At 41.0% G+C, this 19,871-nt stretch overlaps 2 protein-coding genes across 3 annotated transcripts in view; one reads left to right on the top strand and one right to left on the bottom strand.

The window, feature by feature from the left end:
* The window catches only part of spock2 (SPARC (osteonectin), cwcv and kazal like domains proteoglycan 2), a 40,114-nt gene extending 27,382 nt beyond the window's left edge, over positions 1 to 12,732 (top strand). For both annotated transcript variants that reach the window (XM_047352519.1, XM_047352518.1), the window contains 8 exons: positions 2,890 to 3,004; positions 3,333 to 3,438; positions 5,748 to 5,856; positions 6,018 to 6,152; positions 9,168 to 9,386; positions 9,640 to 9,702; positions 11,132 to 11,263; positions 11,781 to 12,732. In XM_047352519.1, coding sequence (XP_047208475.1) covers positions 2,890 to 3,004; positions 3,333 to 3,438; positions 5,748 to 5,856; positions 6,018 to 6,152; positions 9,168 to 9,386; positions 9,640 to 9,702; positions 11,132 to 11,263; positions 11,781 to 11,926 — 1,025 coding nt within the window. In that variant the 3' untranslated portion in view covers positions 11,927 to 12,732. The remainder of the gene's footprint in view (positions 1 to 2,889; positions 3,005 to 3,332; positions 3,439 to 5,747; positions 5,857 to 6,017; positions 6,153 to 9,167; positions 9,387 to 9,639; positions 9,703 to 11,131; positions 11,264 to 11,780) is intronic.
* A 2,024-nt stretch (positions 12,733 to 14,756) lies between these two features.
* tysnd1 (trypsin like peroxisomal matrix peptidase 1) lies at positions 14,757 to 19,804 on the bottom strand. Its single transcript, XM_047351794.1, has 4 exons — positions 18,469 to 19,804; positions 15,645 to 15,775; positions 15,346 to 15,531; positions 14,757 to 15,166 (listed from the first exon to the last, which is right to left on the bottom strand). Exons 1-4 carry the CDS (start codon positions 19,497 to 19,499, stop codon positions 14,964 to 14,966), a joined length of 1,551 nt encoding a protein of 516 aa, XP_047207750.1. The 5' UTR covers positions 19,500 to 19,804; the 3' UTR covers positions 14,757 to 14,963.
* Positions 19,805 to 19,871: the final 67 nt, after the last annotated feature.

Raw genomic sequence — 19,871 nt, 5'->3', positions numbered from 1 at the left:
CTGAGTTCACACTCTGCAAGGTTTAGAGTTTAACACCTATTGAGGCTTCGATAGATTATTGGGGGCTGGGTACTTCAAATGCACAGACACTAAAGGTAGTCTGTTTTTTATATTTGTACTCTACGTAAAAGGTTGTAAAGAGGACAGTTTAGTTAAAGCTACATCATCCCATTTGCATCAAAATAAATCCTGTGTAACCTTTTCCTTTTAGATTTTTAGCTCAGTTCTTTAGCATCCTTCTTATTGGCGCTGATTTGTCTGAACTGCTACAGTGTTTCTTGAACATTTCCCTATCTTTTTTTAAAGTTTTCTTTCTAAATCAAAATCTGAAAACTGGTGTGCATTTATATCCAGCCACTTTTACTCCAATAACCCTAAATAAAAGTAAGTAAAACCAACTACCATCAGAAGTCACCTAATTATTAATCGCAATTCATATAGGTGGAAAAAAGCCTAAATGAAGTCATGTTTAACCCCTAAAACCATGTAGGGGACAAGGCAAACATGGAAAAAAAAAGATGCTCTGGTCAGATGAGACCAAAATGTAACATTTAAGCCTAAAATTCACAAAAGCTAACAAGACAGAACACGCTAAAAATACCACTACCACTATGAAACATGGTGGTGGCAGGATCATGCTGTGGTGAAGCTGGTCAGGGTTGTTGCGACAACGATAGAGCTAAATACTAGGCAATCTTGGAAAAAACAGTTAGAGGCTGCTCAAGATGTGGATCTAAGGTTCAACTTCTAGCAGGACAACAACCATAAACATTCATTCAGTGCAAAAGTTCAGTAAATTCATTGTTTCCCAATATAAGAGAGCTGATGAAGGGGATGTGGCCTGAGCTCTGTTCCGGTTATCCTCGGTCTGCTGGGATAACCTCATGCAAATCTGGATTGGATTAGACAGAAGCACTGGCAGGTTTAATTAGGAGAGATTTTCCACTGCATGCATTAGTTTAATACCAAAGGATAGTCGTTCAGAAAGAAGGAGGCTTCAGGGATTGAACCGAGAAAGAAGGGATGCATGGAGGAAATTATAAGCACACACAAGGCAGACTCAGAAGTTCGGAAGTCAGGAACCACACAAAGGAATGCTAAAAGGTGAGAGAAATGCCGATTAGTGGGACGATTGGACATTGGTAGGTTTCAAATACATCTAGAGAGAGGATTCTCAGAAACAGCAGATTGAACTGCAAATCACAGTCTACCAAGAAATGATTCTCAGACCACGGAGAGCCTGTTGCTATGGAAACGTCATCATGGCAGGCGCTGCTTTAATCCGTGGAAGCTTGTTAAGTTAACATGAGGCTCAGGCAGCCACCATATGCTTCTGCACTTACAACACAACACTGTGCCAGTATTCTAGCTGCTCGCAGGGAACATTTCATCAGAAATGTTTCCTTCCTAGAAGACAGGATTATCGTTTTTTTATTTTTAGCAAAAGGTTTGGTTAAAATAATTTCGAATAATGTACTTTTTTATACGTGCAGCTCAATCAATTTCTTGAAGACTCCTGGTGCTGCATTTTGATTTTACTTGTGCTTTGACAGGTAATAAACCACAGAGCTGCAGGAAAATGAAAGATGGACAAAAAAAATACAGTAGACAAGGCTAGAGATACTTACACCGAAAGCATACAGTAAGCCGACTGACGAAGTGTGAGGCTCTAATGCTGACAGTCTAAATGGATGAGGAGTTTGCATTTGGGCGTTAATACCTGAGAGTTTCACAGGTCCTGCAGTCAGCCAGTCAGTCAGTCAGTCATGCAACTCTCTCAGTCCTGACATCTTGTCGTATTGTTTTGGATTTGCTTCTAAAATCAGATATATGTCGGACTGCTACAATAATCCAAAGGTATCTGCCACACTAATAGATTTAGTGGAAGGGACAAGAGAGGAGATAATAAGCCTGTCTGCTTGATGATAATACAGCCATAAAACAGCTCTGACTGAGAGCTGGAGATGAATTCAAGCATGATTTACAGGCAGCTCTGTCACACAGATGAGCCGCTTCTTTTCTGTTTGCTGCACTGACGGATATGTAGACGAATGAAAGGCCGGCAGTGCTAAAAGAAAAACTGCAGGGCCACATCCAGGTCAGGCACTGGGAGGCCTGTTCAGAGTAGATAGCTGTGACAGATGAGTGTGTAGTGAAAGGCTGACATACTGGCTGGCATTAGTTGCTAGAGGAGTTTTATACAGCGAGCAATCCAGACTTAGTCTAATTTCCAAGAAGCTTTTGTCTTCCAGAGTCATCTAAAGTCTAGTATTTAATTTCCATAAATAAATTAAAGAAATTGTAGCAGTTACACATTAATGAAAAACTGACTGATGAATATCTTAGCATTATGTCAGCAGTAGTCATAGTCATGCTTGAAAACCCATTCCCAGACCATTTTTAGTGTTTTTGGCTGCGAGAAGGTTCTCGTCCAATATTTTTTTGGTTCATGACCCCATCCATATGCTTCTCAATCATTCTGTAACCTTAGCTTTCTCCAACCCAAACAACCTGATTTTGGTCTCATGTTACCACAGCACTTTCTCCCAAGTCCTTCTGGAATTATTTAGATGTTCAATGGCAAATTAAGATGGGCGTTACCAATGGTCATCATGGTGACTGTTCTTTAGATCGTTAACGAGGTCTTTCAGCATCCCTCACCCTTCTCGGGATTCATCCTTTTTGTAAAATACAGTCTGTATCAGAGTGTAATTTTATATAATAATTTAGACCAACTCTCATGTCTTTCTGAGTAAGTCAAGGCGAGGCACGTGGGAACTAAAACTGGCAGCAAAATGTAAAAAGATGAGCAGCAGAATCCATTAGATATGAGAAAAGTGAAGCTATGGAAGCATTATTGTTCACATTTAATTTCCTGTTTTTCCCCAGATGTAGACACCACCAAGGACCCTTGTCAAAAGGTTAAGTGCAGCCGACACAAGGTGTGCATCGCCCAGGGCTACCAGAAAGCCGTGTGCGTCAACCGCAAGAAAATCGAGCACAGGTGAGCGTGTGTAGAAAGACGGATGACTAATTCCCCAAACACAGAGTCAGAAATGCTCCTCCAGCACACTGACATGAGGTCAACACAGATAGTCTACACTGCTGCTAGAGTGGGATGTGTTTTGCTGCTGGCCAGAGTACGAACAATAAGAGTTTCCTGCTGTGTAATGAGAGGCTAATACATTCAGACAACATGGAGTGGGACTGTTTGCATCATGATCTCTTGTTCAGCCTGAAGCTGCTGTGTCTGTGCTCTGAGTTAGCATGGCTGTGGCTGTCTCAGCTTGAGGAAGTAAGGGTGAAGTGTTTGCATGTCCACTGTCTCACAGACTGAAGCAGCCCACTCTCCGCTCTCCTGATGGGAACTGCCAGCCCTGTCCCATCTCCTCCACCGGGCCAGTGTGTGGATCAGATGGACACAACTACGCCTCAAAGGTATGCTTTCCTGTGGTTAGAGGGGCTGTACGAATGAATACTGTGGAAGCTCACACGACAAAACCAGCGACACATTAAGACACATTTTATTTAGGAGAGAGAGAGCTTAAAATGCCAAAACAACATTACAGTCTGAAAAATCAGTGTGTTTTCGAAGTGAAGCAACAGGCCAGAAACCTTTTCCTTAAACTGTAGCAAATAACGCAATGAAAAACATAACATTTGAATATAACAAATATAACAAATGTCTCAGTGTATGTTTAATAGCTTTTGTATTGTTGGTTTTTGTTGTTTTAGAGAGTTGTTGCCAGGTTTTAAGGAGGGTTTGGTCATTGTGTTTTCCTTAAATTTAATATTGCTTTATTGTTTATCTTTGTCCATTTTGCTTAATAGAATAAAATGTTGTGTTTTCCTAATTGAGTTGACTTTTTTGTTGTTGTATCTTTTATATACACTGTTCATTTTAAGTCTTTGTTCGCAGTTTACTTATTTTCTGAGGTTTCTGCACATTCTATTATTTCCAGGAATTATAGTAGTTTTGAGGGGTCATTATATAACTCCCCTCTGTTTTCACTAAATCTATCAGAGGGAAAACAGATTTCATGGGTAGAAATGTACCCCAGAAAACAACCCTGGTTGGTAGGTAGTCGCCTACTTTTGATTTATACCCTGAACGTTTGGAGTGGCGCTTTGTGGAGGTACGGTGCTTAAACATCTCTGATTGTAGGATCCACCATTAACCTTTTGTTGAGGCAGGCAAAGTTAATTCTCTTGTCAAAGACGTATTTTAAACTCATTCAAAACTCACCCGTTGCTTCTCCTGCTCCAACCGGCGGTGTCAGCGATAGCCACAGAGTCTCAGGGTTCAGATTAATTAATTTCCTGGGAAGGATTAGGGTATCATGATTAAGGTTTGGGTCCTAATCATACAATCATTATGATGTCATTTTCATTTGATATTATTACTTATGTAATTTTGCTGTAAGATCTTATTACTGGCAAAAAGCATTAACTAGTAATTTGATCATAATGTCTTGTGGTGTAGAAAGTGACAACTTGAAATCAAGTGATCCCACTTTGCTTTCACATGCATTTACTCTACTGTGATATATTGTATTCTACCAGTAGTAGACTACTGAAAGAAGAATTTCCTCTCTTTTGAAAAATATAGCATAGTTTTTTGTACACATACAGAATGTAAAGACCCATTTATTAAATTAGAATATTTTCAAAAGTTCATTAATTTCAGTAACTCAATTTGCTAAGTGAACAAACATAACATAGATCAGTTACACACAGATTGATGTTTTCACGCCTTTAATTCTGTTAAGGAGGATTTTCCACTTACAGCTAATAAAAACATGACATTTAAGATTAGAATATTACATTACACCAATAAAAACATTTTATTACAGAAATGTGGGCTCAATGAAAGCATGTTTAATAGATGCTGAAAGGTTATTATTTTCAAAAAGTACTTCTGACATCTGACAGACGAGCCTCATCAGAGCACATATTCTAATTTATTGAATTTGACTGTAGTTTGTTTATTTCTACTGAATCACATTATCTTCTCCCACGCTCCTCTGTTTACTATATATTCTTAAAGGTGTTAATGTGTTCATCTGTGTTTTACTCACAGTTTATTTCTGTCGCTTTCAGATGGCTAGAAACTATTTTATTTTCTCAGGATTAAACAGAAATAATGACTGGACGTACATAAAGTCGACGGGGGATAAAAATCTTGGCTGCGTTCTTCTTTATGAGGCAGTAAAAATATGGAAATATATGCATTGGTTAAACATCACCTTTAGTGTGGTGGTTATTAAATACGTGTTTAGGAACCATATGTTGTGTGAAGAATTGATACAACACACACACGGCTATTAAAAGCTCTAAATCTGTTATATATTCAGACAGCGTACTGTGCAGTTTGGGATTAAAAACAGAAGTACGCTCTGAGCTGAGCCGACCAAGGAACTTCTTTCCTTAAAAACTAGGACAAAGAGCCATGATATGCTCCCTCAGAGGGACCAATTGGCGGCTTGTGGTGACAGAGTCCTGTGTGTTTATTGATTAATGCTTTGTCTTGTGGATCCCTATTCCTGACCTTGTATGTTAGCAGAGGTTGGACATCGGCACATTTAGGAGCAAGTCTCATATTTGAATCAGGGCTTACAGTCAGTCACCTCATGAATATTTGATCTGTGTTGCAGCAATAACTCATTTTGGTTCACCTTTGAGTCCCCTTGTCGACGTTGCTGGCTTGTGTGTGTGTGTGTGTGTGTGTGTGTGTGTGTGTGTTGCAGTGCAAGCTGGAGCAGCAGGCGTGCCTTACTGGGAAAGCTCTCACCCTGAAGTGTTCAGGTCTGTGTCCTTGCCCAACTGCAGCCCCTGCATCCAGGGAGGGGAAACACGGTGAGATCCAAATCTGTGACACAATAATTAATAACTGTGGCACATAGGCATGATAACCACATACGTGTTAAATCAGGCTTCTCGTTTTTATTCCCTTGACACATGCCCTCTACTAGGTGCAAAAAATACTTCATGCATTTCCCTCCATCTGGCTTTCACAGAGAGCTGTACTGGGCAGGATCTGTCTGATCTGGGCGAGCGTCTGAGGGACTGGTTCCAGCTGCTGCAGAGCAATGCCAAGCAGAACAACAACAGCAAGCAAGGGGCCAGATCCTCGGCAGCCAGCACTACGTCAGGTTAGAGCTTTTTCTCAATGAGTCACAACAACGTTAGGAAAACAACACGGAGTAAATTGTTTAGATATTCACCACTCAAAATCGGCTTTTTTATTGAGTGTACTTCCTCAGAGAACTGAAAATTTTGATTGGCAAATGCTGCTTCTGAGAAAACAATGATCACAGTACTCTGAGTGGGATTGTTTCCCATATATTCCTAAAACATTACCATTCAGATTTGTGTTTTGTTTTTTAAATAAAAAAACAAGCAAAGAAAAAATTATTGATCTGTCATTGTTGCTTCCACCAGATGTCCCAGACATGCTGGTAACACTCTTCGAAATAGTCTATCAATCAAGGTAATGTTGCGTAACACATAATAATACACTGTAGCTGCACGATATATCAAATTGCATTGACCTGCATTCACACTTTGCATCCCGATAATTATTTGGGCAGTTAGATTGACTCTTAACTAACCTTGGTCCCCTCACTAGATGTACAGTGCCTTGCGAAAGTATTCAGCCCCTTGAACTTTTCAACCTCTTGCCACATTTCAGGCTTCAAACATAAAGATATAAAATTCAAATTTTTTGTGAAGAATCAACAACAAGTGGGACACAAACATGAAGTAGAATGAAATTTATTGGAAAAGTGGGGCGTGCAATATTATTTGGCCCCTTTACTTTCAGTGCAGCAAACTCAAGTTCAGTGAGGATCTCTGAATGATCCAATGTTGTCCCAAATGACTGATGATGATAAATAGAATCCACCTGTGTGTAATCAAGTCTCTGTATAAATGCACCTGCTCTGTGATAGTCTCAGGGTTCTGTTCAAAGTGCAGAGAGCATCATGAAGACCAAGGAACATACCAGGCAGGTCCGAAATACTATTGTGGAGAAGTTTAAAGCCGGATTTGGATACAAAAAGATTTCCCAAGCTTTAAACATCCCAAGGAGCACTGTGCAAGCAATCATATTGAAATGGAACGAGTATCAGACCACTGCAAATCTACCAAGACCCAGCCGTCCCTCTAAACGTTCATCTCGAACAAGGAGAAGACTGACCAGATGCAGCCAACATGATCACTCTGGATGAACTGCAGAGATCTACAGCTGAGGTGGGAAAGTCTGTCCATAGGACAACAATCAGTCCTACACTGCACAAATCTGGCCTTTATGGAAGAGTGGCAAGAAGAAAGCCATTTCTCAAAGATATCCATAAAAAGTATCATTTAATGTTTGCTACAAGTCACCTGGAGACACACCAAACGTGGAAGAAGGTGCTCTGGTCAGATGAAACCAAAATTGAACTGTTTGGCCACAATGTAAAACGATATGTTTGGCATAAAAGCAACACAGCTCATCACCCTGAACACACCATCCCCACTGTCAAACATGGTGGTGGCAGCATCATGGCTTGGGCCTGCTTTTCATCAGCAGGGACAGGGAAGATGGTCAAAATTGATGGGAAGATGGATGGGGCCAAATACAGGACCATTCTGGAAGAAAACCTGTTTGAGTCTGCAAGAGACCTGAGACTGGGACGGAGATTTATCTTCCAACAAGACAATGATCCAAAACATAAAGCCAAATCTACAATGGAATGGTACACAAATAAACGTATCCAGGTGTTGGAATGGCCAAGTCAAAGTCCAGACCTGAATCCAATCGAGAATCTGTGGAAAGAGCCGAAGACTGCTGTTCATGAACGCTCTCCATCCAACCTCACTGAGCTCCAGCTGTTTTGCAAGGAAGAATGGGCAAGAATTTCAGTCTCTCAATGTGCAAAACTGATAGAGACATACCCCAAGCGACTTACAGCTGTATTTGCAGCAAAGGGTGGCGCCTCAAAGTATTAACGCAAGGGGGCCGAATAATATTGCACGCCCCACTTTTCAGTTTTTATTTGTTAAAAAAGTTTGACACATCCAATAAATTTCATTCAACTTCACAATTGTGTCCCACTTGTTGTTGATTCTTCACAAAAAATTATAATTTTCTATCTTTAGGTGTGAAGCCTGAAATGTGGTAAGAGGTTGAAAAGTTCAAAGGGGCCGAATACTTTTGCATATATGTATATGTATATGTTTAGTAGCTGAGAAGCTAAACCTGATAGACAATTGTGAATGAAAGAAAGAACAGAGAAATGGGTTGATCATAACTAATACTGTCATTGCAATATTCAGTATTGGAATTAAAGGTTTTCCTGATATTGTGCAGCTTCATATCAGACCATTAATATTTGTTAGTTAGGAGTGTAGTAGAAGGTGGGAGATCAAATGTGCAGGTGCAGCAGCAAGCAGTCAGGATGCAAACGACAAAAGGACAAAATGTAAGATTAATTAGAATCAAAACGGTTTAAAAATACAGAGAGTAGGGTCTTTGACATAATTGCTCTAGATCAACCAGAGTATGCATTTCTCTGTTCAGCTCCTTCCCACACCTTTTCTAGAGGATTTACAACTGAAATAACCATGACATCAGGTTAATTTTGTCTGTTGAACCATTTTATGTTGATTAGAACTTTGATCATTATTCTGTTGAATGAGCTAATGATAACCCATTTTCAGTTTTCTGGTAGAGGTCACCAGATATTTATTTAAAAACATCTTGTTATTTCAAATAGTTCATGACGCCAGGGCCTTTGTAAGAGAAACAGGCCAACAGCTTCACAGATCCTCTACCATATTTAACAGTGGCTGTGAGGTACTCTTCTACATATTCATGTTTTGTTTTATACGAGACAAACCTGGGAGGGTTAGTTGTCAAAAGGCTCAATCTTAATTTGACCAAAGCAAATGGTTCCAGTTAAAGTCCCAGTACTCACATTAGCATGTTTAATATGGTTCCTAAGGAGAGTTTCTAAACCCAAAATTCATTTTGTTTTCTGTAGCTCTTTAACAGTAAGCTTTGGAGATTGTTTTATCACCACAGTTGCATCCTCCTAATCGGGCGCCTCCATCCTGAGTACATTGGCCTGATTTGTTGTACTATTTAATAATGAATAAGTGTGTGTCTGCGTGTGTTTCGGCAGTGCTGGACAGGAGCCTGGTCGCCAGCTGTAAGGACTCCATAGGTTGGATGTTCTCCAAGCTTGATACCAATAATGACCTTTACCTGGATCAGGCTGAGCTGGCTGCCATCAACCTTGACAAATATGAGGTCTGCATTCGGCCATTTTTCAACTCCTGTGACTCGTACAGGGACGGAAAGGTTTCCACTGCTGAATGGTGCCTCTGCTTCTGGAGAGAGAGTGAGTATTCCTGAGATTGATTGGAGCTAGCTTTATATCCAAAGGCACGTTTTGTGTCTTCCTGCTGACATTTTCTGCTGCCTGCGTGTTATGTGTTGCTCCAGTGATATTTGTCTTCCAATTCAGCTTTCTGTCACTTTGTAAGGTAAAATTGTCACTGTGTTGGCAGTATGGTTCTAAATCAGCCCTGTAACTGAACCTAAATGGGTTTCCACCACCCGTTGTAAAAATAATTTTCTTAATATTGTTTAAGAACCACCCTGCCTAGCAGAACTGGAGAGGATTCAAGTACTGGATGGCGGCAAGAAAAAGCTTGGTATGTATTTACATTCTTTAACTGCATGCCAACACTTTTAGACCTAGATATCTTTATTTGGGTACCATTAAATAAATAGAGGGAGGTGGGAAATATATAGTGCTAACACATAGCACAGCCCTCTGTCCGTACTGAATGCGTGTGTAAGCAGATGGACGTCATTTAAATGTGCATATTTGGATATCAGTGTGTGAGAGTGTGTATGCACTGCAGAATTTGGTTGGCTGACTGGGCTCTGAGTCAGGACTCTCCAAGGACACAGGGTGGCAAGCAGAGAGCTGCCTGCCAGCAAGACACTCAAATGTTCCCCTGAAAGATTGGATGAATTCTCTGATTTGGCTTCTATTTATTTATTTTACCACATAGTAAAGAGTTTATGGAATATTTCATTTTCCAACCAATCTGTCTATATCTGAGAAATGTAATTTTCCTGCTTAGGTGTGAATGGTACAGTCCAAAAATAAACCATTACAGCCTTGTTTGCCTGTATTTCTTCCATCTCTGTGACATTCTTTTAGTTCTGGCGAGGAGTAGACCGGTTTGAGAACTGAGAAAATGATGCATTCCCACTAAGAAGCTGTCTTTCAGCTCAAACTCAGGCCTGCCCCTATGCATCTTTCCTTCAAAAGATCCAAATTGTCAAACAGTTTATAAACAACTGTATATAAACTGTCCATCCATCCATCACCACCAGAGCACCTTGACCACCAGATATTATGAAAGGTTAAGGCACTTCTAAATTGGCCTAATTTCGGAGAGTAAAGGATAGTTCCATCTTTTTCTATGTACACTTTACATGTTGCAATAATGGAAAGCAACTGGAACGCCTTTAAATGATGCCACTTTTTGCTTGAAATGCATTTGTGCGTTGAGCACCAGAGTCAAGTATGTGGGTTATGCCCATGAAAATTTTATCATTACCAAATAGCTAATTCTGCAACTGACTCTTGCTTGGCATCATTTATTGGATTGAATAATTGAAGTTCGAAGAAACGAGACATATTGGGAACTCAACAGTGTCTTAATTTAATAAACAGGGGCCTCGATAGTAGGCCTTCTTGTCAAATTGCACAACGGAGGATGCCAGACTGCATGACTTGATGGTGCAGCATAATCGCATCAGAAAGATACGGAAGACATATTAATCCATCAATACATGAACAGCAAGTTACAGGTGTTATTGCACTTAGAGTCGGATGCTGAACAGAGGAAGAGGAAGACTGTGGTGGAAGCGCTCATGGCTGGGCAAAAGGGGACAAGAAACACTGTATGAACTTGCAATAATGGAAAGCCACTGGTTGCAGAATCTCATCTTGATACCTCAATACAAGCAAATCCTGTGGTCTCTATCGTGGGGATAGAAACAACCTGGTTTGCAAGGTAAGGTCCACGCCTGACTGATTTAAGCTTGTGTATGTGGTTGATCCAGGTCGATTCATCCCCAGCTGCAACGAGGACGGCTACTACAGGAAGCAGCAATGCGACAGAGGCGAGTGCTGGTGCGTTGACCAGAACGGAGGAGAATTAGCAGGGTCAAGGATTCGCGGCAAGCCGAATTGTGGTAAGTCCTGCAGATTTTACAGCTGTCAAGGACTTCATAAAGTTTTTATGTTGGGATTTGAATGATAGAAACACAGCTCTAAGTAACCATAGCATACCTGCTCGCTCCTTTACAAAAATGCTTGTGAGGTTGCCGGGGGGGCAACCTCACAAGCATTTTTGTAAAGGTCCCCTTTTTTTTTTTTAAAGAACTGAGCCACACTGAAACACAGCTTGATTCAGAGACTGGTGCCTCATTTAAATGTCTAAAGTCATTGGCATTCTAAAGCGCTGTTTGTCGCTGTGAGAAAAGTCTTTCAAGATAAATGGGGGGGGACTGGTTGGACGGAACCGGCGCCTGATAAGAATGGTTCCCCTGGCACCGTTTAGAAGTAGCTATTAAAACCCAGACAAAGTCAAACACATGTCCCCCTTAGCTGTCACCGCCATCAATATTCTGAAACAGAAAGGACTCAGACACACACACACACACACACACAGTAGCTTAATTCACTTTCTCTGCGTGCTTTCTTTTGCAGATTCTGAAATGACATATTCAGGGGATTTCGGCAGTGCAGTTGGATGGGAAGACGAGGAGGAGAAAGAAGCCGAGGAGACTGCAGAGGAGGCTGAGGAGGAGGAGGGAGAGGTGGGAGAAGTGGATGATGGGGGGTATATCTGGTGAAGGTTCAGCGCTTAGTCCAACCTCTCTGGGGGAGCATTTTAAGGGTCCCAAACACACACAAACACACACACACACACACACACAGCTGACGATGGACGTGATGAAGTCACTCCACACAGATTAACACTTGATTAGAAAAACATGGGGGAAAGTCCTGATTTGGAAAGGGGGGGTGTATTTATTGTTGCAGGATTGTTCTTGTCTTGGGAAAAAGGAAATCGGGAATGTTATACAAAAATTCTGGGTCTGGAGTTTAAAAAAATATTGCCGTTTAATTGTGAATCTTTGTTCTCTTTTGTTGTATGTCCTTTGAACTATCTATGAGCTGTTTTTAGCTGATGCATAATTGAGATTTTAAGAAGTTGCAGGTGCTCGCATAAAAAAATTATCCAGTTTGGGTGCTTTTCAATAGTCTAGATTGGTCTTCTTAATCTTCTATGTGTGCAGATCAAAACCAGTTCGGGTTTTAGTTTGAAAGCTCCCAGTAAAGGAAATTAAACTGCATTAGAATATTGAAAAGCACCCTCTGACTTTATTGTTTTCACCTCATACGCTTAAGCTCATATGTGACAGTAGTGCTCTGTCTCATTCATAAGAAGTTTCTCACACATCACTCCTCAGCTTGTACATATTGTGTGCATCAGAAGACAGAATGTCACCTGCTGGTCAATGCCTTGAAAGACTGGCAGCTTTACCACTAAGCTGACAAGTGTACATCGTAATATAATGTGCATCGGTTATTGTGTTTAATTAAAAAATTGTCAAATAAAATAAATCTTATCTATGTGGCTGGTCTGGCCACCGTTCTTCTGAGTCTGGATTGTGATTTTTTGAGGCTTGCCGTCGTTTTTAGGGCATAAAGTGACCAGATTACAGTGCATCATGACCAGAAAAGGAAATATTTCCATATGTAAAAGTGCTGTCAACTGGTCCGCAGTGATATGCAATTTTTTTCTTTTCATTCCATGTTAGATTTTTAACCCGAGCAGCTCTGATGACAGTTCGTTCAAAGTTGAAGCAATGATTGATTTTTTTTTTACTACATAATTCACCTTGAGAAGAGAAATGAAGGTCTATGCATTAATGTATCTTATATTGGGGCACAACTCTGGTTAGTCCCTTGAGTTGAGGAGACATTATAAACCTGAATATTGATTGGTCAGAGGTGTGATAAATAAGTAAAAAGCAGAACATTTCTCTGACAATAATCAGGTACTAAACTGATGGCATTACCAAAATGAGCTCCACCCATCACCCTTAATAAAATAAGGGTTTAGGACTAGGGTTAGCAAGTTACGAGCTGCCTGTCTTTTAAGCACCACTGGCCTACCGAGGCCTATAGCCCAGGGGTCTACTCTGCACCCTGCAGCATGCTGCTTTTCAGACCCTTCACAGTTGCTCTTAATAACTTTGGTCAAAACTAATACAGATCTGTGTAGTATTTGGAAATATTAAGGCAATGAAAAAGTTTTTAGTAGATTGGCAGCATTTTTATGACATATCTGCATGAAATTTCTACAACAGAATTACACTGAACATACAAGGAGTCATTTTTATTTTGTTTAGTAAGGTTTTTCTCAATAGAATATAATCTGTTTTTTTGCCATGAATATGGCAAATATATTTGCCATGAATAATTCCTTCCTTCCTTTTTGTCTGTCTGCAACTCTTCAAAATCAACAAGACAAGAGAACATGCCATTCAGCTAGAGCACATTTTAATCTGAATTAGTCAAGAAAATAGCTAAGTAATTAAAACATTCCCATATCTCCAGTCAAAGAAAATTTTCAAACAACTAAACGTTGCCAAAACAAGGCTGGACGAGCTCCCACATTTGTCTGACCACCACGCACCGTGAGAAGGATGGTGAGGGAGGCCAACAATAAATCTCTAAGCTTAGTGATAAAGGAACTGCAGCAAAGAGTGGCATCTTATGGTCACCAGGTTTCCATGACAACCATTCATTTTAAGGCGTCACGCTGGCCATTGAAATGTCACTTATATGGAAACCAGTACAAATTGGATTCAAACCTCAGTCTGCATTTGAGACTGAAAGACCAATACCTACAGAAACCTGCATGTCCTCAAGCCTCTCCTCCGCTAATGATTTACTCTGGTAACAGTGAAACAGAAACCCTTCAGTATGTTATACTCCAAGTCTTCAAAGGTACACGCCAAGAACGCCTGTCTCAGCATTGTAAAAACTGACAGTAACCAATCCTTGGAAATGTCATCTCACAGTTTCATGTTTCTGTGATAATGGAAATCAGCACCAGTAAGGTCCCATTGGCTGAAACCTCCAATGTGCACGCTGTGACTGAATGATCCTGCCAACAGATGTCTGAATACCTGATATATACACACAGCAGCTTTCTCATGCTACCCAGAGGGACCAATCATTTCCAGCAACCTGTCAGCTCATTATGCTGAATCTTGCTCCTGCTTGTAAAAAATAAAAAATAAACCCTATGCAGCGGAAGCAGATTTAGCCCCTCACAAATGCTACCAGAAATAGTACCCTTGATGCTGTAACTGTAAAATAAGTGGGGATCAAATGTACCTTCTTCTAACATATTGCACCTATTTATGACTGTGTGGATAAAAGGTACGTTTAATTAAAAATTCTGTCAGGGTTAGGTGTTTCTTTCCCCTCAATATGTTCAGATTAGATTTTGTTCTAGATTTGTCATAAGATTATGCTACTGTGATAAAAGAAGCCTTTATTTTAAAGGCATTTTACACATCTTTAACAGGGAAGGCACATTTATTGGATGTGTTAAAACTGTTATAATAGAGATCATTTGGAAAGTGTGTACAACCACAAACTCAGTTAAAAACAACATGGGAATCTTTATTTTAGTCAAATTAAATTGAAACAAAATACATGGGTATTACTATATAATAACATCTTTTTTTAATGTCATGTTTAATGATTCTGAGACAGTTTAGTAGGAATAATGCCCGCATATTTAATTCAGTGTCTGTCCAAAATAATTTAAGTAGAATTCTTCACGTCTCAACGGGGATGAATTGCAGGTCAGAGTTTGCTTTGCGCGCCTTGCAGCCTCCACACCCGTCTGACATCCTTTTCTGTTGTGTTCAGCACGCTGAACACATTGACATTTCTTGTCTGGTGAAACTCCTGCAGCAGTCTTTGGAAAACAAGCACTGGGATGATGAAGTTGAGGTGGGGATATGTTACCCTTGCAGCCAGGTCTCGTGCGTTGCTCGATACGATTCCTGCAACAGAGCAAATAAGTGACCCTTTCTTAAAACTGCAACCACTGAGAGAACTGATTAGAATAGTCCAGCTTTGTCTACACATGTGCATTACAGAGAGGTTTTCTTGCGGTGGTCGTGCGCCTCCCAGTGTTCAACAAGAGTATGCTGTTTTTTTGTTTTTAAGGACAGCTTCTCACCAAGCAGCTTTCCTGAATGTTTCTGCACCACAGCACCCCCACTGGCTCCTGCTTGTACTGCACATGTGGTCTGGAGCATGACAGGCTGCCGATTCAAGCAGATGACTTTGGAGAGGACACCGGATGACAGGGATGGACCACAGACTCGGCCCAACCCACCATACCCCACTACAACCACGGCTTCACCTGAAACCGTAAAAAAATAAAACTCAGCTGAGCGTTAATCTCACAGCAGTTTTATTAAGGTAAATAAACCCTGCTTTTCCTTTAACCAACCAATTTTAACTCTGAAATCATACCTAGGTCAAAATTTTGTGACATTCGAGGGATCACAGCTTCTGGGACAGAGACTCTAAGCTCAATTAAAGCCAGGTCATAGGGTGAAGATGCTTTAGTGGAGAACAAAACATCACCCACAGCGTCACGGACTCTGTGAGGAGAAAACAATCACAAAACATTTTTTTTTTAAATCCGTAATTTATGTATAAATCTAAACCTTTTATTCATCCTGCCTGGCATTTTATCATGTTCTACAGGTCCTTCTCAAAATATTAGCATATTGTGATAAAGTTCATTATTTTCCATAATGTCATGATGAAAATTTAACATTCATATATTTTAGATTTATTGCACACTAACTGAAATATTTCAGGTCTTTTATTGTGTTAATACGGATGATTTTGGCATACAGCTCATGAAAACCCAAAATTCCTATCTCACAAAATTAGCATATCATTAAAAGGGTCTCTAAACGAGCTATGAACCTAATCATCTGAATCAACGAGTTAACTCTAAACACCTGCAAAAGATTCCTGAGGCCTTTAAAACTCCCAGCCTGGTTCATCACTCAAAACCCCAATCATGGGTAAGACTGCCGACCTGACTGCTGTCCAGAAGGCCACTATTGACACCCTCAAGCAAGAGGGTAAGACACAGAAAGACATTTCTGAACGAATAGGCTGTTCCCAGAGTGCTGTATCAAGGCACCTCAGTGGGAAGTCTGTGGGAAGGAAAAAGTGTGGCAGAAAACGCTGCACAACGAGAAGAGGTGACCGGACCCTGAGGAAGATTGTGGAGAAGGGCCGATTCCAGACCTTGGGGGACCTGCGGAAGCAGTGGACTGAGTCTGGAGTAGAAACATCCAGAGCCACCGTGCACAGGCGTGTGCAGGAAATGGGCTACAGGTGCCGCATTCCCCAGACCTGGGCTACAGAGAAGCAGCACTGGACTGTTGCTCAGTGGTCCAAAGTACTTTTTTCGGATGAAAGCAAATTCTGCATGTCATTCGGAAATCAAGGTGCCAGAATCTGGAGGAAGACTGGGGAGAAGGAAATGCCAAAATGCCAGAAGTCCAGTGTCAAGTACCCACAGTCAGTGATGGTCTGGGGTGCCGTGTCAGCTGCTGGTGTTGGTCCACTGTGTTTTATCAAGGGCAGGGTCAATGCAGCTAGCTATCAGGAGATTTTGGAGCACTTCATGCTTCCATCTGCTGAAAAGCTTTATGGAGATGAAGATTTCATTTTTCAGCACGACCTGGCTCCTGCTCACAGTGCCAAAACCACTGGTAAATGGTTTACTGACCATGGTATCACTGTGCTCAATTGGCCTGCCAACTCTCCTGACCTGAACCCCATAGAGAATCTGTGGGATATTGTGAAGAGAACGTTGAGAGACTCAAGACCCAACACTCTGGATGAGCTAAAGGCCGCTATCGAAGCATCCTGGGCCTCCATAAGACCTCAGCAGTGCCACAGGCTGATTGCCTCCATGCCACGCCGCATTGAAGCAGTCATTTCTGCCAAAGGATTCCCGACCAAGTATTGAGTGCATAACTGTACATGATTATTTGAAGGTTGACGTTTTTTGTATTAAAAACACTTTTCTTTTATTGGTCGGATGAAATATGCTAATTTTGTGAGATAGGAATTTTGGGTTTTCATGAGCTGTATGCCAAAATCATCCGTATTAAGACAATAAAAGACCTGAAATATTTCAGTTAGTGTGCAATGAATCTAAAATATATGAATGTTTAATTTTCATCATGACATTATGGAAAATAATGAACTTTATCACAATATGCTAATATTTTGAGAAGGACCTGTATGTCTATCTTCCCTCTGGTGTTTCTGTATCATACAGTGTCTTTAAAAAGTATTTACACCTTGTGAACTATTTTGCATTTTGTCAAATTAGTCACAAACCTAAACGTATTGTATTGAGATTTTATATAAAAAGCCATCAAAAATAATTTGATAAATGTGAAGCGGAAGGAAAATAATACGTGGTTTTTGACACGTTTTACAAAACAAAATCTGAAAACTGTGCAGTGAACATGTAGTCCGCCCCCATTAATCTAACACCCCTGAATAAAAACCAGTGCAACCAACTAATTAGCAAATGTACCCCCCCCATCTCAGAATAAAGCTAAATGTTCTGTTACGGGTTTGTTCGAAAACATTGGAAACAGCATCATGAAGTCCAAGCGGGGGCTCATCTTCCAGCAGGATAATAATCCTAAACAGACAGTCAGAGCCACAATGATTTAGATTAAAAGATATTCACATGTTGGAATGGCTGATGCTCACATTATGCACTCTGCCCAGCCTGACTAAGTTTGAGCTAGGTTGCAAAGAAATGAACATTTTAATCTGTAAATGTTCAAAATTATAGTAGCGGAAGGCTGTTCTACAAAGTATTAACTAAAGGGGGCTGAACACAAAAGCACGCCACACATTTCAGATTTTTATTTATGAAAAACTTTAAAAACCATTTAGCATTTTCCTTCTACTCCACTGTGATGCACTACTTTGTGTTGATCTATTCACATAAAATTTTAATAAAACACATTCAGGTTTGTGCTTCTCATATGAAGAAATGTGGAAAAGGTAAAGAGCTATTCAGTCTTTTGCAAGACGCTGTACATTTTTGAGATGTCTGAGATCTATTTGTTTGTTTTGCATTGTGCCTACATGGGAAGATGTTGCTATGTTCTCTTTATTTGGACAGTGTTATTATATAACTGATTGGCAGTCACTCACTCTCGGACATATTTGAATTCTTCCCTTTTTGTGAGTGATAGTATGAAAAAATTATCAGATAATAAAACAGGAAATGATGATACACCTGCCCCCTTGATGAAACTTCAGGGCGACCGAAGATTTCCCGCTAACTACGTGCCGGCAAGTTGCAACCAGCTTTGTGGTGACCACAACCCCTGAGCCCCAGACCTGTCCACTGTCCACAAAGCACACAGTGGGGTATCTAACAGCTTCAGACACCTGAGCTGTGTTAGACACGTGGATGTCCGCCTCTCCTGGTTGGAGACAAACCCCACAAAGCCGATCTTGGAATCCTGTGTAACGGATGATGTTCCTGAAGATCAAGTGAACAGAGCAGACCAAAGTGATGCCTATCCACTCATTTGACTTCCAGCCAAATGGAGAAACAATCAGACCGATGAGATGGACATTGTCTGGGGCTTCCACCACAAACAACCCTCCACCCTCTGTGCCTGGTAGGCAGCGAGCATCTGTGAGGATGACAGCATTGTCTTCTCCAGCAAGGTTACTGATGATTCCTCTGCTGAGGGTGCTAAGGAAGAGGTCTAAGCAGAGAGAGCCAAAAGGAGAGCCACATGCAACAACTGGGCAGCCCTTCGGTATAAATGAGCTGCTCTGCCAGGGGATAGGTCCTGGATCTTTGCTGTTCTCCACCACCAAACACACCCTCAGAACTGCAAACCAGCTGAGGGACTGGGCATCTCTGATCAGTTCAGTATCTTCATCATCGCCATGGAAACGCCACTGGTCTGCTTCTTGGAAAACTCCCAAAAAGGCCTGTTTGAACTCCACACAGTTCACCAGCATCAGGAGCTCACCTGAAACCTCCCGATGCCGGGTTGGTTTGCTCCTTTTAGAATCTGAAAAGCAGACGCGGATTTTCAGTGTGTCGCTGAAGCTGCGGGGAAACAGGATCTCTGTGTCCGAGGAGAGGAGCTCTCTGTCGGTGACAAACCGGGAAAACGGGAGGCCGGTGCATACGACAGTACCAGACCGAGGGTCGACGATTACTCCACTGCAGCTGGCGGGTTTCCTTCCTGGTGTCCCAGAAACCTTCACCACACAGCAACACTTTTCCACATCCGTCAGCTCCATAGTCCAGCGGCGTAGATCAACTTTATGAAAAATCACTCAAAGGCAATGCACTAAAAACTGTTACGGTACAATGGTACGATAAAAAAAAAAAAAGATAGGCCTGCATTACAAAGTAAAATACGGCAGTGAATTTAAATTTAAACTACAGCTTGATCGCAAGTACATTTAACAAATAAATTCTCATTTCCTGTTTGTGCCTCAATGTTCTACACGATTGGTCAGAATGTGAAGTTATCTAACAAATAAGAAACAAGAAAGAGAAGCCAGGTAATTTAAAGGAGCCGCATCTTTACAACTGACAATAAAATGCTCCTATGTATTCACTTCATTGCCCACGAGTGCGTTTTCCATATCAGTGCCAATCTGCAAAGT

The sequence above is a fragment of the Girardinichthys multiradiatus genome, chromosome 22, assembly GCF_021462225.1.
Source record: "Girardinichthys multiradiatus isolate DD_20200921_A chromosome 22, DD_fGirMul_XY1, whole genome shotgun sequence".
NCBI lineage: Eukaryota > Metazoa > Chordata > Actinopteri > Cyprinodontiformes > Goodeidae > Girardinichthys > Girardinichthys multiradiatus.
Note: the sequence above shows the minus strand (reverse complement) of the source record. Positions and strands in the feature narration are given on the sequence as shown.

Excerpts from the sequence above, each read along its gene's own strand:
- tysnd1 (XM_047351794.1), bottom strand. The coding sequence starts at position 19,499 with ATGGAGCTGACGGATGTGGAAAAGTGTTGCTGTGTGGTGAAGGTTTCT. Across the intron at positions 15,776-18,468 it reads AAGTTTCATCAAGGGGGCAG|AGTCCGTGACGCTGTGGGTG; the intron begins GTGTATCATCAT and ends TTCTCCTCACAG. Across the intron at positions 15,167-15,345 it reads ACATTCAGGAAAGCTGCTTG|GAATCGTATCGAGCAACGCA; the intron begins GTGAGAAGCTGT and ends GCTCTGTTGCAG.